Genomic DNA, 25,869 nt, shown 5'->3' with positions numbered 1-25,869 from the left:
TACTCTTAATTTCTCTATTCCAACCATGAGAGCTAGAAAAATAGAAATGAAAACAGAGATGATGACACAGGCTTTTGATTTCAAAAGGTGGGACTTTAGCAAAGACTACCCTCCCCGATGTCAAGTTGGCTCTGTGAGGTTTTCAGGAGCCCACCCAGGCAGAGTAGCTAGCAAGACCTGTGCCTAAGATTACAATGCATTCAGCAATTACAGAGCAGTGCTGACAATTGCATTTTGTCAGTAAAATAAGAAGAAATAGTTCTGAAGACACATAGGGGATACGTATGGGGGCGTAACTAAATAAAAGAAGCAATTTTGTTCTCCAGTCTTCTGGGTGCCATAGCAAGCTAACCAAAGGGTTATAGGCTGGCATGATATTTCCCTCCACAGATGTCAGCGGGACACTACTGCGCATGATTTTAGATTAATCTCTTGAATGAACTTACTACCATGCACATTAATGAGCAACAAAATGCTGGCAGAGTATCTGTCCCCAGGGCTCCAGTCCCCAGGTAAGACACTCGTCTCCGTGCTATTGTAGATACTCTCTCTGCAGAATGCAGTGAGCTCGGTGGTATAACTTGCCCTCAGTTCACAATTTTCCATTTCAGACTCACTGTCTCTGTCTTGGTTTCGGTCTATTTACTCGGAGCCATTTCTTAACAATGTCTAATTTCCTCAAGGAATCCCTCTGAGTCCCCTCTCTTAGAAATGCTGCCATATCTTTTTTTTTAATCATTGAAAGGCACAAATATCCTTCCTGAGCTCTCTTACCATCCAGCCTGATTATGTACATAGATTTCAGTTTCCATACATTTTCTACACAGTAGGAGTTCCCAAAATGCAGCCTCTGGGGATATAAAGTGTGGCCCCAACTGCGACTCACCAAGATGAAAACAAAGCCGATCAGGTACTGTTTTTACTGTTAATGAGCCTAACCAGCAGGCAGTTATTACTCAGTCTGGAAGACATAAGCTGTTGGAATTGCAGTGCATTCATTTTTTATTTATAGCAATGCACATACAAATCAGAAGTAGCCCTCCAGCATCTGGCATTTTGCCAGGGCCTGACCATCAGTGTGACAAAATTTGAACATCTTGAAGATATAGAATGCCTTTTGTTGCTTTTTTTTTTTTTTTTGATAGTATTCCCTCCCCCTCCTACTCCCAGCTCCCTTGACTATGAAAAGTGGGCAGCTAGGCTTCATTAATTTAGGATCCAGGCCCCTACCGAAAACAGAAGAAACGAGCCCCTTTTTTTTCCACTTGATGGTGATGTACAAGTCAGACGTGCACTGATCTTCTTGTAAAAAGCCTTTCTGGCAAACTAAAGAGCAAAAAAAGAACTCGTGAACATGAACCAAAAAGAAATAGGTTTCTCGGGGAAGATGCACATTACTAACCTGCTGATCTGTTAACAACAATTGTAAATAACTAACCCAAAATCACAGGGGCTCCGAAGCACTTAACTGTGGAGGCTCACAGAACCACACCAGGACACTGTCATACGAGGAAAGTAATTCTCCTCACCTTGCCACCAACCAGTTTCCAATCTAACCCCTCTCCTGCGTTTGAGTTACAAACCTCAATAACGGTGCGGCAGACTTGACAGCAATTAACATTACTCAGCTGCCAGCTGGGTTTTAAAATCTCCTTTGTAAGTGCTCTTGTTACGTAGGTTGTAAAGGCAGCCTGACAGGGCGCTGCTCTGTGCTGAGGAGCTCGATCCTGCACCTCTGGGTTTGGCGAGAGTTTGCTGTTGAGCTCAGGGGAAAGCATCTGCAGCCTATGGGTGCAAACAACGGTGGAGTAAGTGACACCGCGGTAAGCTGTTGTTCGGAGTGCCAGGCTTGTTTTTTGTCTGTCTTAATCTTCTCAGTGAGGGGGCTTCATAGGCGATGCTACTGAGAACTTATCCTTGCTAGCTCAGGTGCTGGTTCTGCACAGCGCCCGTACGCAGGAATGGGCACGGAGTGCGGTACAGCATTCTTACCCCAAGCACCTCAGCGTTCGGACTTTAACAGTCAAGGGGAATTTTCTAAGTCGTACAAAGCCAGGACATACAAGTTCTGTTTGAAAGTAACTAGCTGTTGCTGGAGTCAGGCTCTCATCAGCTTCAAACCTAGCCAAGAGCTTCCCAGGCCGTGTGCCGGGGGCGCTGCGCTCAGCCTTGGGACCGCTCCTGTGGGGCAGGATCAGGCTCCTGAACCGGTCCCGCTGAATGCTAACCGATGTAAACACCCTTCCCCGCTCATCGCAGCCGCTCAGGACGGAGCGGTTTATTTTTACCTGCGAGGCCCGGGGACGGAAAAGCAGTTCAGCTGTGAGGAGCGCCCTGCTTTTCAACCGCTTTTGTCTCCGCTCTCGCTGGAGACCGCGGCCGCTCGGGCTGAGCCCTCTCCTCCTCCCCTGGGGACCGGGGTCCGCTGTGAGGGGCGGATGAGGAGAAAGGGGCCGGGGCCGGGGCCGGGGCCGGGGCCGGGGCCCCCCCCCCCGCTCCCCCTCAGCCCGCCGCCCCCCCCGCCCCTCACGCGCCGCGGCCGTTGCCCCTCGCGCCGCGCCCCGCCCCCGGCGCCCCGCGCTGCCCCATTGGGCGGCGGGCGGGGGCGGGCCGCGGGCGGCGGGGGCGGTGCCGCCGTCAGCTGTTCGCGGCCCGCCCGGCGGCGGCACTTCGGGGCGGGCAGGCGGCGGCGGCGGCTCCCGCTCCCGGGGCGGCCCCGGGGGACGCTTGGCCCCGGCCCGTCCGTCGCGGCTCGGCTCGGCCCGGCCCGGCCCGGCCCGGTCCCGCTCCGCGGTGAGTGCCCGTGGCGGCGGAGCGCCGGGCTGCGGCCCCGGTACCGGCGGTCAGGGAGCGGTGTGGGGGCGCGGCGCCGTGCCCCGGGGCGGCGGCAGCGGCGGCTTCGTCTCGTCCCGTCCCGTCCCGTCCCGGCTGCCGGCGCGGGGGGCAGCGGCTCGGCGGGGAGCCCCGGCGGCAAGGCGGCGGAGCGCGGCGCAGCTCGCGGCCAGCTTTGTTTTGGGAGCTGGCACGCACGTGTGCGCCGAGCCCGCCCAGCTGCACGCCCGCCCGCCCGCCCGGGGGGCTGCGGCCGCCGAGCCCCTCGTGTGCCCGCGGGCGGCGGGCAGAGGCTCGGGGGGGCTGGGGCAAGCCGTCCCGTAGGTGCCTCCGCCGAGCGCTCCGGAGGAGGAAGAAATAAGAGGCGTGAGTGCGGGGGGCAGAGCGAGGCTCGCGGGGGGCTCCGGGCAGGCTGGGTGACGGCGCAGAGCCCTGCAGGGGGGCTTCTGGCAGCAGCCGGGCCGGGCCCTTCGTCTCCTCTCACGCTTACAGGTGGTGTGGGCGCCGCTCACCTGGGGGGAGATGGGAGCGCCGGGCACGTCCTCACGAAGCTGTTGTTGCTGTCTCCTTCAGGCCTGAAATTCCTCTCGCTAGTCTTCCGTTCTGTTAAATGCTTCCTCGCAAACCAGGGCAAAGGAAGAGACGTGAAGAGTTGAATTTCACTGCCTTGTTTGGAACGGGGTGGAAAGCCTGGAGATGGATCTCTTAGGAGACTGTCTTCCAATGGGGTTAGATGCACAGGTAACAGTAAAGGGACTCGTGGCTTCTTTGGTAAATCTGCTTCTAATGACTGTCTGTTTGCAAGGAGCTCTGAAATAGTGATAGAGGGTTTGTTCGTGTGTTGTTGTTTTTTTTCTTCTACCATCTTTGTCCAATTTTGTGCTGCAGCAGAGCTCAGGAGCTCTTGCTATGGCAATTACAGAAATCCTGACTTAAACCCTGATGCTGGCAAATGCCTTTTCCTGTAGCAGCAGGACGAGCTAATGCACTGACAGTGCGCATAGACTTCGGGGTGAGGCAGGTAATGGAGTGGCTGCGTTGCCAAGTTTGGGAGATGTCTTCCGTTGAGCTGAGGGAAGAAATGGGAAGTCGAAGGGAAAGTTGGCCCGTGCAGGGAGAAGTTATGGAGAGCTTCACAGAGACAGCTTTGCCAGCTCTTGTGAGTTTTGCAACCGCTGGGATTTCTTAAAAGCCTGGCCTCGCAGCCTTGTGATTATGAGCTTTACTTCATCAACAGTTGGGGAAGAAGTGAATGGGGCATACCATAAAGTTCGAATGCAGCAGGCCAAAGCAGAGCAAACCCCAAAGAAGTTGACTGGCACAGGATAATTTGAGGGATTGGGGTTGCTTTTTACAACCATGTCTCTTCAGTGTTGATGTGCTGAGGCTAGGGGTTGGCTCCCTCCTTGTGACCAGTTGTGGGATTGGAGTCGTGGGTGGAGCCTTGGACGTGTTAAGTTTGGCTCTCTCTGGCCAGGCACTCGAGGACTTTCCACAAAGCCCTGATCTTCGCCACTGAGTCACTCGCCTCTCCTGCCCATGCAGACGGGCTGCACTGGGAGGGAGGGGGGCAGGCAGGCACGAAAGAAGGACCTGTGCCTTACTGTCCGAGCGGAAGGCGTTGTCTCCTGGATGTGATTCTTGTCTTAGCTGTTTCATCAAATGTCCCTTTATTGCAGGAGCAATGGATCGCCCCAGCTACCTGGAAGAGGACTATTCTAGCCTGGATGGGCTGGACGATGACGTGTTTCACTCTGATGACTTTGGACTTGCAGGTCAGCCTGGTGAGATGACTGCAACAGGCATTTTCACACAGAACCAGTCCTACAGCTGCCTTCTGGGGAGGTTTCAACTATTTCCCCTCACACACTGCTGTGGTCCCGGTGTCAGGCATCCTGAGCAGCAGGACAAGGCAACTCAAACACTCAGCCCGTCCTCTTCCAGTCAGGATGTTATGTTGCCTTGTGGAGTCACTGAAGAGCCCCGGAGACTCTTCTATGGTAAGAGCACTCCAATGTCACCAGCTTTTCAGCAAGGAAACTGTCCCTTCAGCACTTCCCCGATCAGGCAAAGTTTCTTTCATTAGGGCATTCAATTGAAGGACTTAAATTATTTTGTTTCTCTCATACTCCCTGAGGAGAGATGACTTGTATCTTCTTACCCTTGCTTGTCACTGCAAGATCTAGGCGCTTGCTCATTGCTTCTGCTGTACTTGATACTCCCCCTTTTTTTCTTTCGCATTGTTCTGTCACATTTTATTGTACTGCTAGACATTAAAGTGTTCACCATCCTTCATATCCTACCATTTACCTACGTATTTTTTAACCTCTTGTGCTGTCTCATCCACATGGGAAGGCTCCTGGAAGTTTTCGGTGGAGAGATAGAAATGCAACAATTTACGCTTAGTGGGACAGCTTTTAGGTTCTTTCCTGGAGTTAGAGTTGTTAAATATGTAGCATGTCCATGCAATATTTTATAAGTAACTGATAAGACTCAGCTCTGCATATCCGATCCAGCCTTATTTCATATCGGTCCCACTAAATGCCGGAGAAGTCTGACAGAAAAGATGCAGTAACCTTTAATGGGTGACAACTTGAGGCAGAAATGTTGGAAAAAGTGTAGAAAAAACAAAACCAGCACCTCAGCACTTGGTTGAACTATAAACAAGCAAAAAGAACCAAGTGCAAGATCCTATCAGTCATTTGATTAGGGGAAGCAACACAATGTTCTGCTTAATGGATATAAATCTACCTAAAAGCTGAGCATGCTTGCTTGTACGTGGTCATTGTTTGGGCTTCAGAAACTGGACTTTAAAAAGAGTCAAAAAAATCAGGATTATGTGCAGTTCTTTCAGTGTGCATGAAGTGTACCGAATAGAAGAGCTATTCCTTGTGCTGGGAGAACAACTCTTCTGATCTCTGTCTTGTAGGGAACGCTGGTTACCGTTTACACGTCCCTCCAGTTGGCTTTGCATTGGATCCACACCTCCAAGAGGAGCCTCAGGAAGGTCAGCAGGAGGCGCGTGCGGAGGTGCAGATTGCACGGAAGTTGCAGTGCATTGCAGACCAGTTCCACCGGCTCCACATACAGAGGGTAGGGTGTTTCCAAAGGGGAAGGTGGGGGCTTACTTATCCAGGAGTGGTGCTCCTGAAGCCTGGCTCCAGGCATCAGCCAAGCAGGCTGCTGCCTAAGGCAGCAAACTGCCAGCAGTGATGAAAGCCGTGGTATCCCTGTGTATTTTGCTTATGCTAGTTTGGTGGCTTTTTGTAAAGACTGGCAAGTGGAGAGAGGAGCGTGTGGGATTGCATTTACTGCTTGGGAAGGTTGCTGTTGCTATTCCAGCTCTTCTGGTTCATCAGCAGCAGGGTCACTGGTACTTTCTCCAGCAGTCTCCCCCTTGCTTTTTATTACAGCTTTCACTGTTTTCCTCTACCCTCCTCACCACCAGCATTGTCTCTTCTGTGGCACAGCTGGCTGGCTGTGGCTTATATCAGTTCCTCATCTTGGAGATGACAACAAGCCCAGAGTCTGTTTTGACACTCCTTGTTGTTTAGGGATAGTTGTCTCACGTGTTGCAGAGTGTATTTAGATTGTGCTAGACTTGCTAGCAGCTCCTCTGTGAGACAGTCCTAGCTAGTGTCTCAGACTTGTGACTAACTTCCTCACAACAAAAGACAGCTGTAAGATGCCATCGGGTCTGAAAACCACACTCCAGAATCTTTTTTTTCTCTATAAAAACAAAACAACAACAACAAAAAAGAAACACTGCTTTTCAAAGAAACCAAATAACCCCAGCATCCTTAAAAACCCAGATTCTTTCTTCCTTGCCCTCCTTTCTCTGTTGAATAATGAAGAAATGAAAATCCCAGCCATACAGAGTTTGGCGCAGGTGGCCAAACTTTAGCAGTAGGTAGCACTTTTCTACTTGCGTGCAAGTCCAACAAGGTGTTGTAGAGTGTGTATCCACTTGCATATGAAGAAGCTAACATTCTTGCTGACTTCAGAGTGTGACTCCAAGTGAGTCAGTGCTCTGTAATTGTGGGATCTGTTGCAATTCTTCTCAAAGGTAAGTGAGGGTCTTTGTCCTGGTCAGAGAACGTGGCCTGTGGCTGGGCAAAGTTTTGGTTCTCTTTGTGACATGAAAGACATGAGGGAAATAGGATTCTTCATATTCAAACAGCATGACTATTAAAGAAGCTGTAACAGGAAGATTAACCTGTAGAGATGTAGATAGGGCGATGAATGTCATTTTGCAAACTACAGAAAATGATGAACCGCCGCAAGCTTTTTACCTTACGTTACTAGATTGAATGGGGTTTTCCCCAGTGCCACCTTTTCACTAGCAACAGCTGAAGGGCCCGCTGTCTCCAGCCAGGTTCTCTCAGTTAAGGAAAGGTTTAGCCATCTCTGGAGCGGAGGAGCCCTGGAGCGAACTGGTGAAACTGGTTGTAACCTGACCCTGTTCATCTCGGGGAGTGCACCTATCTGATGTCCGTGCCTTGGAAACGCATCTGAGAATGCCCACCCCAAACCCTCTGAAACTGCCCTTGCTCTGGCTTTTGCAGCCGCGTAGCCGCGGGTGAGCTGCCGGCTGCGTGTGCTGCAGGGGCTCCCAGTACCATGCTCAGGACTGCAGCCAGGACTGCCCGGCCAGCCGAATTGCGTGTCAGCCAAGCATGTGGGAGAGTTAGTAAACAAAAGCATCCGCCTGCACTGCCCAATCGTGCAGCCAGCAGAGGAGGAGCTCTGCTGTCTTTGTTTGGACTGGAAGAGCAACAAGTAGTAAAGGAGGGGGAGCTGTTCAGCCATTTAAATTTGAAAACAAAACAAAAATACAAAACCTTAACCAAGGATGGAGTAGTTCAGCCAGTGGTTCTCCACAGCCTGACCCTGGGATAGGCCTTGGCATTTGGAACTGTTAAGGGATCCTTTCTTGTCTGCCAGGAAAACTAAGTACTGAGGCACATATTAGTGTCCAAGGCACTTTTCCCCATGGAGTGTTTCGTTGTCATGCCCAGTCCCTTCCCTCCCAACCCTGTGTGGAGGATTTCCTTTGGCTTTTGGCATGGATCTCTCGTGCAGGAGCCCCTCTGTCTTGTGTGCAGTGACTCTTCCCAGCTGGTTGCTGAAGAAGCAAGCAAGTCTCTCCGGAGACACATGAACTGGTTTACAGTGTGTTGTGGTTTGGAAGGGGCAATCTGAGACGTGGAAAACTGGGCTGTCATTTAGCTTGCTGTGAAACTAATCCCAGATTTGGATGCCCAATTCCAGCCTGTTTCAACCATTTGGTCAAAACCAACTTTCCAGAGTGGTGTCTTGAATCAGATTTAGAAAACCACTAAGTTAGTCACACCAGTGTGGTCTTGTGAAGTCCTGAGAGAGAGCAAGTCTGGTTTTCAACAAGCTGTGCCCCTTTTTGGAGACTACAAAACACTTTATCTGTGAACCTGTGAAAAGGAGTACATGCTCCTTCAGCAGGAGTTAGGAGGGACTTTCCGTGTTGGAGTAAATCATCTGGCCAGCTGAAGGGTTGTCCTCGCGTGGCTCTTGAGTTCTGTAAGACACTCCAGCAGCTCAGGTATGGCTCTCATTTTGCTACTGCAGCAGAAAGGCTGTGTTGACACAAAGGCTGCTGGTTATTGTACATCCCTGGCTGTGAAAGGGAAGGGAACTGAACGGGCAATAGCTGCTGAGGTTGACGTCATTGAGTTGTCATTGGACTCGGCAACACGCACTGTCTAACCCCATCCCACACTGGGAACCCTGGAGAGTCACTGTTATCTCTTCCCTGGGTTCCCTGAGCTATGTGGTATTTGTTTTGTGGTTCTTGGCTATACAAAAGATTTTTGGGTATGCATCTTGTAAGAATAAGAAAATTGGCCGCACCTATGTTTGCTTTTGGCATGTGCACCATTTTCAGGGTTTTATTTCCTATTAATATATTCAACAGAGTATGGTAGTTTAAAGCCTGGCTTTTCATCCTTAGAACAGTGCTAGAGCAATAACACAACATTCCCTAGCACTCAGTGGCTTTAATCTTTTTAAGATCCTAATTTATTCGGAAAGGATGGAGCAAAGCTCAGTGTTCCTGAAGCAGCAGCGGTTGATCCAGTTTCCGAAGAGCTCTTCGGATGATGCGTGAGACCACCTATGTCTTCTGAAGTTGTTTAGTACCTTTTACCTGTCTGAGGCTGTGTAGCCTCTGGCAATGTTTCCTCCGTTATGCATTTCTCACTCTGCCCTTGGAAAACAAACACCTGTGCCTGAGCTTGAAGGGTACACTCAGCGCTATGGAGAGCGGAGCTGAGCTTCGGGTACCTGCTGCTCAGTCAGCAGAGATGTGCTGCCTGGGTTCCCTTGTCCAGGCCATGGCAGCAAGTGCTTGGGCTCTTCCTCAGGTTCTCAGTGCACCCTTGTGCCTTGAGGAGAGGTTTCAGCTTCAATGGACAGTGAATTTTGTGATCTGACGTGCTGCTGGAAGGAATGCGAGTAGAAAGCTAGAGACAAGCAGCAGCAGTGCAGAGCCACCCTATAGGAGCATGTGGGTTATATAAGTGTGAGGTGGATGACACCGTACATCAGTATCACACCCCTCTGGTTTGACCTGATCCACCAAGGCATTGGAACGCTTCAGCTTTTTCCAAATAGAATAACTCTTTCGAAGCAGGCTGCAGCTCTGAGGGGACCATTTTTTCACATTTCTTCTTCATGGTGATAAGATCACTTCACAGGGGATAAAATTGTCTCTTTAAGAGCCAAGGAGTGGTAGCCTTGAACAGTTCTGGGCTCCAGTCCAAGCAGAGCCACTGACTTGCTGTATGACCTCAGACAAGTCTCTTGACCTCCTTGTGCTTCAGTCAACCCATCTGGAAAGCTTGGTTTAAAAAAAGCTGAGCCTCAATGAGAACCAGATGCTGAATCAGAGCTGAGCTTTCTTGAGTAAATAAGTGCATTACAAACAACAACAAAGCCCCTTTCCAACACATCAGGAATCCTGCAGTTGATTTAGATATGCTGACCATGCTCAAATAGCCTCCATGAATCTAGCTATAGAAAACTTTGTTTCTGAATATTCCCCACTTGGTTCAGGGTTCAGCAAATAACTCTTGCTGTGTCACTGTGCTGTGGGCCCGAGCAGCCTGCGGAGTCTGGATGCCTATAACCACCAGTTATGGACAAGCTACCAGACATGTACCCAATTGCCTCAAGTTAATTACACTGAAAATGTCCGGGAGGAAATGTTATTTTCCTTTGAAAGTGAAACTTATTACGTTTTGCATATTTTTCCCCCTCTGTGTCTCATGAGAATTATTGAGGCATCCTCTGAGACACTTCTGCTTATGCAACAGGGAGCCTGAGTGTCCTGTCAGAAACTTCTCAGTGCAGGATGATGGGTGCACGGCATTACATGTGCAATACTCATCCCAAACTCCACCAGGCTTTCTCCATTGTTTACTGAGGACATTCAGGGAATTTTTAACAGTTTTTTTTCTTTTTTAACTGGAATTGTTTGCAAGAAAGTGTTATGACTTTACTTTAAAAGAAAAGAGAAAAAAAAAAAAAGAAAAGCTTTCTAATAATGTAATGCAAAGATTCCCAAACTGTCCTGCAGCTGAGCCCGTAGCACCAGCAACTCCTTACTCGTACCTGCAGTCTCTTTGAGACTTTGGGTAAGTGCTTTCATTGATTTGTTTCCAGAGTAGGTTAGTACATCTCAAGATCTCTGCTTCTAGCTAGCGCTGGTTGGTCCCTGCTGCTGCTGCACAAAGCAGGGGATCTTCTGTTCAGCTCTGCTGGCTGTGGGATGCCAATTGGTACAGAACTTGAGCTTCTGGCTCAGGATGCAGGAGCATGACATGGGAAAGAATCAGATTGAGAATTCCATACATGGGTGAGCCCAGTTTAGAGGGCAGGGGAGAGGCTGGGTATGAGGCTGGGAAGACTGAGAGGCAAAGCTGTAGAACTGGGATACTAGGCTTGAGGAATCAAGTGTGCCATAGCGGGGAAGAGGAGTTCACACAGTCAGTGGAATCAGAATCTAGATATGGGAAAGTGGGGACAGATATCTTTTTTTCTTAATTTTGTTAGATTTTTTTTTTTCCATTTTGACAAATGACAGGGAAGGAAGTGGTGGGCTCAGAAGTGCACCTTCCCTCATGTGGATAAGTGACACTGCAACCTGTTGCCCCTTGCCTTGCACCTGTTCTGATGTTTCCCAAATCTTGCTGCCTGTGGAGCTGATTACTTGACATTAGGTTAAAAGAAACTTGCTTGACCCTTTCAGTTCTGACATGAAATAAAATTCTTCGGTGTGTTAAGAAAGGAAATGAAGAGCAAGAACATAAATCCATGTTTCTCCTATATTTTGAATGTTGCATACACTTTTGGTTTCCTTTCTTCCTCTACAAATGATACAGGAGAACTGTAAAAGGTTCAGAGAAAGGCAAGAAGGATGATGAAATTTCCATACATGTAAAGAAAAAATGGCCTAGGACTGATAAGGCTAAGACAGACAGAAAGCAAGGGGGATATGGCAGCAATATTAAACAGAAATCAAAAGTGATGTGAAGGAATGGATAAACTTGCTTATCCCAGTACAAAGGCAAAATCAAATCAAGCTAGTAGGAGCCAGCTCAAAGTAAATAAGATGTCTTTTTTCCATGCAATAAGTAGCTCTGGAACTCCTTTTCAAGAGACATTGTGCATCACAGTTCTTTACCTGGGTTCAGGGGGAACTGGCACATGTTTATGGCCATAGAAAGGGTCACTAGGTAAACAGAAACCAGATCTGACTCAGGAAGTCGTAAGCTCAAAATAGTTAGATGCTGAAAGAGTATTAGGGGGAGCTATTGCATGTACTTGCTCTCTCTGCTTTTCCTCAGGCAGCCACAAAAGGCTGCTGTTGGAGGCTGGGCTGTATGAACTCCTGATGTGGTAGTTGCATACAACCATTATGCATTAGTTTAATAAAAAACAGAACTTTTGTATCAGCGTAATCTATTCTTTTTCTCTATGCTTTCATCTGACAAAAGATTTAAATATATTATGGTTTTTGTTCCTGCTTGAAAAAGTGGATAATGTTGAAAAGCAAAACTTCCTGCCTAACTCTGGTAGAGGAAGTGGGCAGAGGATAAGGGAGCCTGGTGACAGGAGAGAAATGAGGACTCTGTAACAGACTGCTGTGAATCCTTCACGGGGTGTGTTTTCAGGCAGTGGGGCTACAATCTCAAAACATCACAACTGCTGCTACTAAAGGATATGGAATAATCCTTTGGGACAGTACAAGTGATATATAGTGAACTATTTTACAGTATTTCTGACATCACCTGCAGTCTCATGGTGTGCTTTAAATAACATACGGTACTTCTTGTTCTCCTGTAAAATCCCAGTGTTCTTTGCAGGCTGTGTTCCATTTCTTCAGTTCTCACAGTACCACATGAACCACGGCAGCGGTGATGTGCTTTCCACTCAGAGCAGTCAGACAGTTGAGAAATTATTTTTCAATTAAGAAATAATTGTGGTAATATCCCACTTATTTTTTAGTGTGGGAGAGTAGGAAATGCAGGTTATAACTTGTCTGAGATCATGCAGTGATCACCGACTGGAACCCAGTAGTTCTGCCTCCAGTCCATGCTTAGATTGGTTGATCTTATTAAGATACTGCCATCTCTTAGGGGGATGATGAGATGCTTGGACTGATTATTTATGGTAGGAGTGTGTATGTTTGTATTTTACTCAATTAAGTTTTATGGTGGAAAGGCAGGGAAGCAAGGGCCCAACTGCGGAGTCCTCCTTTGTTTCAAGCCATTGAAGGGGAATGTCCTGCTAGCCTTTTATAGTCTCTGTTTTGTTGTTTTGTTTTTTTTTTCCTTGGTAGCTACCCTCGCCAATGGCAAAGTAATCTTTCTGAGGACTGCACCGCAGCCGAAAGAATAGCAATCTAAAAATAAAGCAGTGAGGCAACTCCCGTTAACCCTAATGAGGCGTTCTGATGTAACCCGTTACCCCCGGCACCCTGCAGCCGTCCTCAGCGAGGCCCTCCGAGCAGCCCGGAGCCCCCGAAGGCCGCGCTGACCTCGGCGAGCGAGGAGACGTGGGCTGAGGGCGCCGTGCGTGAGAAGGGATCTGCCGGGCAGTGTTTGCGCTGCGGCTGCCGTGTTTATATCGCTCGCTAAATTTAGCCTGTGAGTCATCCGAGCTGCTGACGAGAGGCGGCTGTGCCCGCAGGCTCCGGCGCTGCACCTGCCTGCCCGCGGCTCCCCCGGCGCGCTCGCCCCGCCGGGGTGTTGTCCTGCAAAACTTCCCGAGTTTTACTTTGACCGAAACCCCGAGGTACGCCGTAGTCACCAGGGGGATCACCCCCGCGCTGGATGGTGCCTTGGAGTTGGTGTAAATGCTGAGTAAATAAATCTGCCTCCGCTGCTCGGCTGGGTGCTGCGCTGCTGTCTTCAGCTCTTGCGGAAGCGGAGGGATGGCCTGGGCTTCTCTTCTGCACCCTCACCTCTGAAATGCAGAGGAGCAAGCCCTGCCCCGGCGCTCTCCTGAGGGTGAGGCAGTACCAGGTGCGGCCTGTGGAAATGCAGGACCCTTATTTACCTCCCCTTTCCCACCCCCGCGGTGGAAAATAACTCCCCGTGCCCCGGGCCGGTGCAGCGGGCCTGGGAAAGCGCTGGCCGGTGGCTGCCCTTCCCAGCTCGCAGTCAGCTGCCTGTTGCCATGGCGCCTGTCTGCTTCCACTTCCTGCAGCCTCGGCACAAGAGGAAGGCGAGAGCGAGCGGCTGCCTGCTTGTTTTCGAGCTGCGAGACGGCCCGGGAAGGGCTCACCTGCCCCGCTGTGCCCAGGGCCCATCTGAGGTCCGCTGCTGCCCAGGCCAGCACTACACCTGGGTGGGTCTCTGCCTTGCACCGGGTCCCAACCCGCCAGGTTTCCCTGCACACACTCCTGCGCATCCTTCTCCTCACAGGCACACGTGTTGCTTATCTCGCCTCACAAAGCCCAGCTGGGGCTCTGGCCAAGGGAACCGTACTTGGGAGAAGTCTCCCTCCACCACAAACGTCGCCCATCGCAGCCAAGCCAGGGGCTCTGCAAGGCGGGAAGGGCCTTGTCCTCCCTTGTGCCGCCAAGCTCCTCTTTCATTTGTTCTCTGTTGCTGTCTCCTTCTTTTCCTTTTTTAATTTTTTAAACATGCATTATTCTTCAGTCATTCGGAATCACAGCTGGAAAGATCTGGATTTGACTTCCACTGGCCTGCATTTCTCTCTCCAACTGGGGACACCTTCTGTAACCTCTGTTGCCTTGGGGACTGTGACTTTCTAGTCTTTCTGAGCTGAAGCATGTTTTGTGGTAGCACAATGCGCCTCCAGCCACCTGGCAGCCAAAACAGCCTTCAGCGATGAGTCAGCAACTGCTCCCGGTGTGCAAGTATTTTTGTTTTCAGTGAATAAATAAAACCCCAACAACTTACTGCTAATGCTTGTATTAGTCATTAAAGGAAGAATGATGTTTTTATGTGCACATAGGCCAGTATTCTTCTTTTGCTATAATATTGCCATTTATGTCCATATTTTAAACCTTCCAGTTAAGACATGATCGGACTTTTACCCTTAATGATCTGCAAACCATGAAGCGAAGTCAAAAATTGCCCACAAGCTGACGAGGGCAGACAGGTGCATGCTTCTGTATGTGTGATAGGAACGTGCCATACCCACATACAATAGGTGTATATGATGAACATATTCTTTATTTTTCAAAGATGTTAGTGGCACCTCCATCAGATGGAAATGTGAATCCTATTCGTCTATTAAGTCTTTACGCCTAAGGACTCAAGAAGCTGGCAGAGGGACAGAATTTTCTTTCAGGTGTATTACCCTTACTATTCTTCCCTTGAGCACCACGTTCAAGGGCTTGAAAGGAGCAAAAAGCTTTTGATATCTGGGGTGGTGTTTCACAGATGTATATTTGTATACTGACAGTGTTAAACATGTATTAGGAGTAATAATTATGGGGAAGGAACAAATGCCAGGTCAGTTCTGTCTCTCTTTTTTTTGTTTCCAGTAAGGTTCTTGCAATTTTTATGTGTTTGTTTACCAGTTTTCTGGCTTTTACCAGCAAAGTTCATGGAGTAGGGTTTGCTAATGTACTGTTACTTCTGCATAGTACACTTTTCCTGTAAAATGCCCTTTCCTTTCCTTGTGACTCACTGAAGCATTCATGCTAACATCTCAGACAGACAGTCTCTTAAGGATATCCCCTTCAAAAAGCAGCAGCTGTGATAGGAAATGTTTTTATGTGTTTCCAGCTTTGTGTTGACTTACTGTATTCACAACTCTAGTTTTCTTCAGTCTCAGCTAGTGTAGAGGGCAAAAGGGGTTTCTTTCCATCTCGGGAAAGGAGGTTTGAAACGTTCCTTGTGTTACTGCTACATGGAGGTAGCAAAGTGTTCATCCCTGATACCTTACTGCAGTAGTGATTCCGAGGTTTGAAATGCTTTGGTGAGGGTGCAATCAGCATAGCAAAGCTTAGGAAAAACGTAAACCTGTGCCACAATAGCCTTGAGTCTGTAAGAGTTGACTTGAAACATACCACATCTGAAAAAATCAGATGTAGAATTCATGGAGTCATTCTCCTGGGCTTTCTGTCCTTCCTGGCAGCTGAACTATACCACAAACACCAAAAATAAAAATAAAAATAAATCCCAACACCCCCCTCAAAAAAAAAGAAAACAGTCCTGAGATATTTGAGTATTTTGGTCTTGGCAGAGGCATATCTAGGGAAAAGCTACTGAAACTTGCAAGAAGTACTTTTTTTTTTAGGCTCAGACAGATCTTTCTATAAATTGGTTTCTCTATCTCTATTGCAAAGAATATCTGTGGCTCTTGCCCCACACTGAACTGGTGCCGCAGAAAGCAGCTCAGCCCAGCAGTGAAGCCATAGTTTTGTAAGCCGTGGTGGCTAGGCTTGCCACTGATGGAAGCAGTCCAGCTTGCTCCTCTTTTCTCAGGCTGCCTTTCTGTTGTGCTGGCACAAGCATCAGTTTGACTACATGGTGACGTGGATCAGATGGATTAGGGATGACCTGATCAATAGTAGAGGTAGCTTTTTTGCCAGATTAGCTCTGGTCTTAATCACCTTCCTGCTCTGGTTCACTTTCCAGAATTAGTGGAAGGAGAGGACAGTGCGAGCAGGCTACTTCAGTCTGCAAGCCAGTGAAAGTGTGTGTGAACTGCAACCCCATGGAAGGAAATGCCGGCTAAATATGGACCCAGGAAAATAGAAGCCCTGCAGTCTAAGAATAAAACCTAGAAAGCTGCCCTCGGCCTGCTGAGAGGCTGTAGGCAGTAGGTTGCCTAGTGCTCCATTTTTTAACTTCAAAACAAAATTAATGGTATAAATGTCATTCACAAAGTGATTTGAGATCTTAAGCTTTTATAAGGAAGGGAAAACAAGGCTGAAATAATTCTTATTCAGCTCTTCCTTGTGTGGAAATCTCATTGAGTGTATCAGGTAAATAGTAGGAAACATTTTTAACTGGAGAAAGAAGAAAATGCTGTACCAAAAAAGTAGCTTAAATAGGGAGTTAAATTAACATGGTAGAGTATGAATATTAAAAAAAAAAAAAAAAGAATTTTAGAATTAGTGCTTGCGATACTACATCCCACTGGTTCTCTTGCAAATCTGTAGCCCTTCTGAAAGTAAATATCTAAGTCATATTTACCAAACAAAACCAAAATCCAATACTCTTTCAAAGTCCTTTTCCTCTTAAATAAATAAATAATAAAAAGGAGGAAGATGAGCTCTCTCCTTCCACTATTTTTCCCTGAACACAACCTTTCTTTTTTCTTTCTTTTTTCTTTTTTCTTTTTTTCTTTTTTTCTTTTTTTCTTTTTTTCTTTTTTTCTTTTTTTCTTTTTTTCTTTTTTTCTTTTTTTCTTTTTTTCTTTTTTCACCTATCACAGCAAAGAACAAAGAATGATTGCTTCTAAGTTGACATTGTGACATTTACAACTTCAGGAGTAGAGAGAGTGTTTAGAAATCTCTTAAGGTGTGTGAGAAGCCCAAAGCAGCCACCTACATGAAGTGGGACATTAAATACGGGGTTCCTGCACATAGTTGTCCTTCTGACAGGGTGGAGTAGTTGAAATTGTACGTGCCAGATCAGCTGAGATGTATTTCAAGTTCAGGATTTAGATACCAATTTTTAAACTTCCTTTTACATTTCCTATACTAGCTCCCTATAAGACACTTCTTCACCCTTTTGGTTGCCAATGGAATGAAATTATCTGCCAAAGTGACAGTATTGCCTTCAGAGCACCTCTATGTTTGTCCATTCTGCTCTCCTAGCATAGTTCGCTGTTTGTGGAAACTGCAGCAGAAGTTATTGTGCTTGCATGCTGCTTCATTGACATGCTACATGGAAGATCTCCCTTTACGGATTATTCAGCTTAAGCCACAATAGCTTGGTAAAAACATGGTATCTAGATGTCATCAGAACATTGTGGTTCCACATGCGTGTTTGAGCAGGCTTGGAAGTGTGGAAAAGGGTGAGAAAAATCTCTGAGTTTGTTCGACAAGGAAGGACAAGCCTGGTCAAACGGAGAGGTGAGCAGCAAAACAACAAGCATCTTGCTTTTTGAGAACAACTCGGGCGTTGGTAACCCAGCCACAGAGGACAGTTTATGAAAGACTTGTTTTCATGTAAACCCAGCCATGTCTGGACAATCGGGGCTGGTTACTTTGAAATAAGTGATACCAGGCTCTCGAGTTCCCATCTGTGGGCGATGCTCCAAACAGACGGGTGTCGAAATGTGTGATTAGAGCTGTGTGAACTCTCCTAACTCCAGGAGACAACCATTCGGTCTTGACGGTAAGCAGAACGAACCACTGCTGAGATGCAAGGTGAGCACAGGTTTTCTGAAGCCTGTCAGGTGTGTGCTTGTGATTTGTGGGCACGGATCTGCCCGTGCTGAGATACAAACATAACCAATGTAGGGGGGGGCTTTGAAGAACCGCCTATTGACACGTCTCCAGTATACTAACTCCAGTTGCAACCCTCTCTTATTTGTGATTACATAAAGAATGCCTTGCAACCGTGTTGTTCTGCCCTGTTGGGCTACTCTAAGTTGAAACATCTTGTTCGTATAATGTGCTTCAGTGCTCTCATGAACTCCTGTGTGCTGAGGCAGAGTTGTTGGAAGCCAGTCTTCTGTTTCCTTGTCTGCTGGGGACGGGGGCGGGGGGACTGGGGCTGGGGCTGGGGCTGGTTTGTTTTCCAGAAATGATCAGTCCTGCTTAGCAAATATGGAATTCTGGAGGAGAAAACAAAGCCTGACTTCTAATAGAGGGGTGGTTATTGAGGTGAAATAGTATCCCAGGCTGGGCAATGTAAAGAGAAACCCACCTGTTTGTATGAGATGCCATTAAAGTGCGGGAAGGTGGGGGGATAATAGGAGCCACTTTTGCAGGGCGATTACACACAACAAAAGAAGGAACAGTGTCCCTGCCCCAAAGCTGCATTATGGAGCCTGGTGTCCCCCTGAAACTCAACTCCCATGTTTCTTCCCTGACAATGGGACCTGAAATAACCTCTTGGTTTGGGTTTTTTGTGTGTTTTCAAGTATGTTCTTGCTTAAGGTTTAATTGGCTCCAGTCAGTAGGAAAGGGCTCCAAGGCTGATTATTTATGGCTTACTGTCAAAAGTGGCTATAAAAAGGGCAGTATTATCTTGGAGATGCTGGGAAGGAAAATGTGGTGGGGGGAGGGCGGGGGAGTGTGTGTGTGCACGAATGTGTTTTCTTGTACTAGATGAAATCAGAGTTTTGCTGTCTCAGCAGTGTGGTTTAAATTGAAGATTAACCCTTTGACCTTCACGGTGTCAAATCACTTACAGATGGATCACCAGTTATATTTTTTTCTTTTTTTTACTTTTGGGGTGAAGGGGGGCTTTTTTTTAAAAAAAAAAAAAAGAAAAAAAAAAGGTTGTTTGTTCATGCAGCTGGGGCTTTTGAAAGGCTCAGAAGCCAATCTGATTAAAAACAGCACTTGGCTAAACTCTGCAAAATCCTACAAGCAAAAAAAAAAGTTTAATCCTCTTGTGCACAATGCATAAAGGGTCTGCTCTTTTCTTTTTGTAATGTTAGAGCTACAATTATTTCTGGAGAACTTATCATTTCCCTCTCTCCCCTCATCCCTTGCTGCACCCCCTTGTTATGCTGATGGGATTAAAGTGTCTGCTCTTGAAAAGTGTAACTGAGTTGTTATTGGAAAAGAGAAGTGGTATGTTGCAATTTTAGAAATATAAATAACTTTGTTTCAACTGTTCTCCTCTACAGCATCAGCAGAACAGAAATCAAGTGTGGTGGCAGCTTTTTCTCTTTCTACACAACTTGGCCTTAAATGTGGAGGCGAACAGGAACCACACTGGGCAGAGGTGAGCTTCACCCACCTGTTTCAGGCCACATCCAGTCTGCAGGGAGCACTGAACAAACACTGGTTCAGGGGAGAGACATGCACACCGCCGGCCGGATGTGAGGACTCTGAAATTCTTCTACTCGTCTTCAAGTTTGGGGTTTTATGGACTCCTCTTTGCTGCTCCCTGCCCTGCGAGGCAGGGAGCTCTTGTCCAACACTGTCGAAGGAAAGCCAGAATGTGGGTGTGTTTGGTAAAGCTTGCTGCTGGTTCCCCGCACCGGTAACCTCTGTGCAGGAGAGGCAGGTATTAGGCTAACAGCTTCCTCTGCCCTGTTTGTTAGTCAGTGATAGAGTGCAGGAGTGTCATTTTGGCTGCTAGTTAAAGGTGATGTCGGAATTGATGACTCTAAACGTACTGTGGGTGTTTTCACGAGCAGAGGTGCTTGATTCCTCCACGAAGAAAGTTCTTGTTACCAATGAAACATGCGAATAGTTTATATCCAGCAGCTTACTTGTTTTCTGAGTGGGTTTATTTCTTTGTATCTTATGTGAGAGAAAATCACAATGAAATCTAATCTCTTAAATCTTTCCATTGGGCAGCAGTTGCAGCTCTCTCACATGAAGTTGTTCTTTGTCATGGCCACTGATAGACCAAACTGTTTCAGTACAACATTCTTAAAAGCCTTTCTGAAGTTACTGGTGGCTATTAATTTCCACCACTGTTTACTTCCAGTTGAGTGTTCGCAGTGCCCATAAGCCAGCAAGAAACTGAAAACCGTGGAATATGACACAAGCATCATTCTTCTACAATGCTAATGTATATGCTTTTATTAGTGTTATGATGGGTGTTTGTTTTGTTCTTTTCTTTCCTCTTACCATAATGTGGTTGGTTAGGAAGGCTTAGGTCCCAGGCATCTGGTAAAATTGCTTCAGGATTTGGCAGGGAAATGAATTAGCAGCTAGTTTGACACACACTGTACAGTCTATCCATTACTCCACTAAGTAATGTTTGAAGGCTGCTGTAAGCATATACTGACTAGCAGCAATAATATTACTTTAAGGGAGATCTCCTTGCAGTTCCTGGTTTGTATGCACTCAGAAGTTTGTCCGTATGACTGACATTATTGGACCAGTGCAGGGAAATTTCCCTACCAAAAGGAAATAACCTTAAAGATCTAAGGCTACTTCTGTGTAGCCTTAAGTATCATTAATTCACAAACCCAGTGGTAACTACGGTAGAATTTTAACAGAAAACCAATACAGACTTTATTTTTTTCAGACCATTTCCATATTTCCACTGCAACTTGTTGTAGATCTGAAATTATAAAACTAGCTTGAGGAAGATCTGTCCAGAGAATTGTTCTTCAGCCCTGTTATAAATGTTGATTTCAGATACTGAGAAATTCTTCTGCTCTTGGTCCACTCTGAAAAATAAGCATTACTGTACGGGAAGAGTAGTTTACTTGCACATACACTTTCTTCTCCACCCCTCTCTGCATATCCTTCTCTAATTCATGCTTTCTCTGGTATTTTGTATAATCTCATCATTGCACTGTCGTGTCTGGTAACAATTTACTGAACACAGTTAAATTTGGACTTTCTCCCTCTTTCCCAGCCCCATTTTCTTGATTTGCATCCTGCTTTACTGTGGCAAAATGTGCTTTAGCTCCATGAAAGAGGTCCCAAAGCCTTTTTCACTTTTGTATATTCACAGCCACTCTCTTTTAACGTAATGAGAGTTTATGTGAGAAAAGCTTTTTTTCTCCTCTTCTGTTATTTTTCTAGCTAGTGCTAGAGTAATATGTTTGTCCAGGATGATTAATAATTCATACAAATTAATCTCAAGTAATATTTTAGGGGGTGGGTTTTAGGAGGGTGGAAGGTTCTTGGGGGGAGAGGGCTTGTTTTTGTTTTTGTATTGTTTCTTTAAGCATGTGCACTACAGAGTTACCCAGAGGGATACAAGTGATACCTTTTGCCGACTATGCCGCGGCAGCATGGAAGCCGCTCTCGACCCGCGTTTGCAGAGATGAGGCTTTCCATGCCTTGTCTTGCACAGTCTGCTTGGAGTAAACGCTGGTCACTGGAGAATGAGGACTTTAACGGGGGAAAGCCTGAGGAGTAGTGCAAGCACAGACTGAACTGGGGCCCCCTGGGAAGCTGGATGCTGAGGGGAGGACTCTTAAAATGGAAGGTCTTGAGGAGGCTGGAGTGGAAGTGCTGAGGCTCAGGAAGCAACACAGCAGTGCTGCCTGCCAGCATACTCTAGGACATGATGCTTGCATTTTGTCACTGGATACCAGGGCCCCTTTATCAGGCACAGTCACAAACCAGTAGATCAAAGCTTCATCCTAACAGCCCTGCAAACTATGAAAGACTCAGCAAGTGCACCTGACAGCTAAAAACCATTGTGAGCTTTCCCCTTCCCTTCTGCCTTGACTTGACTACCAAACAGGCCAATAATGCCGGTGTCTGCTCTGGATACGTAAGCTGGAAAGATAGATCTGGTGTTGGCACTTTCTGGTGTTGCGACCCTACCGGTTTATCTAGGATAAGACTGTTCTCGAGGTGGAGAAACAAACACCTGGAATTGTTCTGCAGTCAGGCCGACTGCCTGAATAGAATCATTTGGCTCAGGGAAAGACACATCTTTGCCAGTCCGTATTTCCCAGTGTAACAACAAACTTATCAAAACTGGTCATGCCAGGGTTTTAAGTTAAAACCTCCTTGAACAACAATACTTCATTGGAGACATAGGGCTAATCCTAGACAAAGGCTGACTTCCTGCAATATGCATGGTGGTTACTGTTGCCAGAGATTTGCAACCACTGATAATATATTTTAATTATATTCCATATCTGCATATCTTGGAGAAAGGAAATACGCTCTGTCAACCCAAAAGTCTTATTTTGCTTTATGTAGATTTTGAGGGGCAGGCTGGCTATTCACTTGAGGAAAAGTAGCTGCTTCGTGCTTATAGTCTCACCTACTTGAGGAAATAGTGGGTACTTGTTATTTCTTTTTTCCTTCTGGCCTGGTCAGATGATTCTGTCTTCTCTGGAGGGTGGGGAGATTTCACATATTTATCAACAAATACACAGATGCACATCCCTCATGTGATCACCCTTTTGTTTGTCACCCATTCCATGTTAGTGAGTACCATTCAGCATGCACTGAGGAGATCGTCCCCTCAGAGAGCCTCTTATAGTGTGACTGCAGACATAGGCTGATTGTTTGGGGAGCCACTTCCAAGGAATGTGGACTAAGTCCTGTTGGTGAAGGAGTATGCTAGAATCTTTTGATACCAGGTTGTCTTGGCAAAAGGACTGGGATACTGTTTCTCTCTGTGTTGTAAAACTACAGTCTAACAATTTAGGGAGAGCAGATGGATCTTCCTTCTAAAACAGACTCCTAATTTTAGCAAGCAGTTCTTAAGAAAAAGTTTGAGCTGCTGCTGATGGTACCAGCAGTGTTGAAGTGTCTTGCTTGCCTTTCACACATCTCCAGAACAGCTTCAGACCTCAGCTCTCTCTCCTTGAGAGATGGATGGAGGTCTTGGCATCCCTTCCCAGCTTCCCACCCTTTTGAGTATCTTGTAACCCTGGCCATCCTGGGATCCGGTAGGCCTGGTGCTAGTAGGGAATAGTTAGTTTTACTTTTGTTTCCTGCAATTCTTGAAAGCTGAGCCAGTAATCACAAGGTGATTGCCCAGGGATAGCTGCAAACTGCCGTAAGTAGGATACAACAGAGGCAGAAGAGGCAATGAATTTGCATAGAAGGGGTTGCCATTGGATTTGTATGTGGGGCTGCAGACTTCTCCCAAGGTGCTGATAATCTCTGGTAGCGCTGAATTCCTGCATAACATATCTCAGTTTAAATAGCTGGTCGGGATTAGACGGTTGTTGGCTAAACTTTCCGTAGAAGAGTCCTGAAAGAAACATCCCTATCAGCCTTTGCTTTGGAGGCAGGTATCAACAAGGGACTAGAGGAGAGGAACCCAGTCCTTCTTGATATAGAAAGGGTGATTGCAAAGACTTCTTTCTTTCTACTGGCTGTTTACTTTGTCCCCCCAAACTTGGATTAAAGTTTTATGAGATGTGTGCATGTGAGGTTACTACAGTCCTCCATAGCAGTTGCTCCATAGCAGTCACTGGAGCTGTACCCGAGACTGAACTTCATTCAGCATGGGGCTTGGCACTCTTCTGGGAAACTGCAGATTCTGCCCATTAGTAGGTCTGGGAGTTTCTTTTCTAAGGAAAAGGAAAAAGACTTGAGGCAGTTGTTGCATTGTGACCCCCTCAACTCTGTAAAATGAATTCCATCCTTCTGCTACTGGTCCTGACCAATATCTCTGCTGAAGCTGTGGGAATGGTGAGACTGTGACAGGCTGGATGGTGTGCTATCGAGGGTATTTTTAAAGGGAAAAATACAGACGGCACATAACGTATGTGCTAGAAGCCAAACAAGAATGCAGAAATGTGGAGGTCTTGCCTTATTTTACCAGCTCTATTTACTTCAGGATTATAAGTAAAAGGACCATGGATTGCTCATCCATATTCATGGGAGCTCTGCACATGGACCAAGCACTATAGAGTATTAGCATAATTTGACAACAAAGGTTTTTAATTATGTCATTGAAAAGAGTCTGTCTTTCAAACTGGCATTTGTGATCATTTACAAAAATGCCTACCTGTTGCCTTTGATTGTTTTAGCAAGAAGAAATACCTCAAGGAATTGATAAAAGATCACAGAACAATCTTTTACAGTTCCTATAGACTTCAGTGGTCTCTGTTTCTTTGGTTTGCATGTGTTCACGCAGGTGTTACACAGCTCAGTTCTTCTCCACCAGGAAAAGCAGAAAAGACCAAACACATCAAATGCACTGGAATGTAATTGTGTGTGTGTGCCTGTGTGTGTGCGCGTGCGTGTACATGTGTGTGTTCTTAAATTGAATGCAGTCTGACATCCCCTACCCCTTCTTTCTTCCATGTGCCTCACCTTTCCCCTAGCCACAGAAAGGAGGGTCTCTTCCTGTGAATCCCATGCTGGAAGTTGGTTTCTGGGAAGCGAAACCTAATGTCTGTGGGCTGTTTTTAAAGCCATGTTTCAGTTCTGTCTTCAGACTCTTAGCTGCCTTTGGGGAATGGAGGGGTGGGAAGGGTAGATTCTTAAACTGTTTTTAAAATCTATTATGAAAATTTTGCATGTATAAAGTTATTCTTAAATCTAAAGGAGTCTCCCTAATTTGTAGACACAGCTCCAGGAGAGCATCGTCACAGATTCCTCAGCTCCATTTTTTATCAGACTATTATGAAAGACAATTCTAATGGCAAAAGGGGGAGAGACTGGTGTGACATAAAGACAACACTGTCAGTATCTTCTTCAATAAAAGTCAGAAGCTAGGCTTCTAATCGAGAAATTTCAAAACAGCCCAAGGGATTTGAATGTCTGTTTCCACTGGGTATATATAAAAAACCTGCCACTAAATTTGAGTTTGGGTGTCTAGAATGTTGTTTTGTTTTGTTTTGGTTTTGGTAAAACTTACAATGTATCTCTTCTTCCATTCTCTTCAATGGTATGTAGTACAGTCTCCCATGTTTCTAGGTAAAAATCACTGATGAGAATACTGTGAAATATGGATTCGCATTTTCTCCCTTCTCCTGCATGATTTTTCTACTTTTATGGGATACATTTTGTTTTTCTTTTTTAAAACTTCAGAGTCCTTCATCTGGAAAACCAAAAGGGTAAAACGAGCTAGAATTTGCAGTGTATTTAATAAACTTTCCATTACCCTCAGTGGAGGGTTTCCCCATGGTTTCTAATGTTCAACAGAATATTATACTGTCCTGCTGCAGAAGTAAATCTGATGCTCTCCTGTGAGATTTCTGTCTGGATTAGTCCTGAAGTGCACACACCTTCTTTGCCATGGACTGAGACCCAGTGAGAATGTAGCATTTTGTTTATCCTGGTTGTGTGCCTCCAGGACTCCTGCCTGTACCAATGGTGACTGGGCAGTGCTCCTTTTTTTTTTTTTTTTTATTTTTTGTATCTGTGCAGTATATTTGCTTTGTGCTTTCTTTCTTTGGTGCTTTTTAATACTTTAATACTTGGATTTTTTTTTTCTAATAACTGGTACAGTTTTTAATAAAATTGTTAAATTCTTTGTCTGTGTTCTTTGTTTTATTTTTAAGGGATGGGAGGGCATTCCCACAGCTGGCCAGTTCTTGGGTTACCTAAATTGGTGATACAGTTTTGGTTGTTCAACTTTGAAAATATCTGGTTGATCCTTTTATGTGTACCCTAAAACCACACCCTGCAGCAAAGACACATTTTTGTTTCCAAACTGGACTGCTGTCCTTGGGCACAATTCAAGTCATGAAATACTCTTTCAAGGAGGGATATTCCCGTGCTTAGATAGAGAACTGCTGCCAGTTGAAGCTGTGCAGTCAACTTGGAGCTGCACTGTTAACTTGCAGCTTCAAATCGGGAGCCTGAGAATTTCCTTCTCTTGAGAACATACATAGGATGCATTCTCCAAATCTGTAAAATGTGACCTTTGATTGATGGCTGCTTACCTTCTGCCTGGGCAGGTACATTCAGAGGCACCTCAGGCCTTGAGGATAAAGACA

The 25,869-nt window shown here is 46.3% G+C and overlaps 2 protein-coding genes across 12 annotated transcripts in view; one reads left to right on the top strand and one right to left on the bottom strand.

The window, feature by feature from the left end:
* Positions 1-2,506, bottom strand: part of GPHN (gephyrin) — a 366,964-nt gene extending 364,458 nt beyond the window's left edge. For all 5 annotated transcript variants that reach the window (XM_066998532.1, XM_066998522.1, XM_066998527.1 and 2 more), the window contains exon 1: positions 2,289-2,506. The gene's annotated coding sequence lies outside the window, so the exon portion shown is untranslated. The remainder of the gene's footprint in view (positions 1-2,288) is intronic.
* A 127-nt stretch (positions 2,507-2,633) lies between these two features.
* Positions 2,634-25,869, top strand: part of BMF (Bcl2 modifying factor) — a 45,796-nt gene continuing 22,560 nt past the window's right edge. The window contains exons 1-4 of one of the 7 annotated variants that reach the window (XM_066998564.1): positions 2,635-2,793; positions 4,512-4,607; positions 5,762-5,925; positions 19,162-25,403. In XM_066998564.1, the coding sequence (XP_066854665.1) occupies positions 4,517-4,607; positions 5,762-5,925; positions 19,162-19,263 (357 nt within the window). In that variant the 5' untranslated portion in view covers positions 2,635-2,793; positions 4,512-4,516 and the 3' untranslated portion in view covers positions 19,264-25,403. Of the gene's footprint in view, positions 2,794-3,178; positions 3,199-3,434; positions 3,574-4,511; positions 4,833-5,761; positions 5,926-12,709; positions 15,522-15,986; positions 16,532-19,161; positions 25,404-25,869 lie in introns of those variants that run through there. The other 6 variants (XM_066998563.1, XM_066998562.1, XM_066998561.1 and 3 more) reach the window with 6 other exon arrangements.

The sequence above is a fragment of the Anser cygnoides genome, chromosome 5, assembly GCF_040182565.1.
Source record: "Anser cygnoides isolate HZ-2024a breed goose chromosome 5, Taihu_goose_T2T_genome, whole genome shotgun sequence".
Lineage (NCBI taxonomy): Eukaryota > Metazoa > Chordata > Aves > Anseriformes > Anatidae > Anser > Anser cygnoides.
The sequence above is the reverse complement of the archived record's forward strand: the minus strand, read 5'-3'. Positions and strand labels throughout refer to the sequence as shown.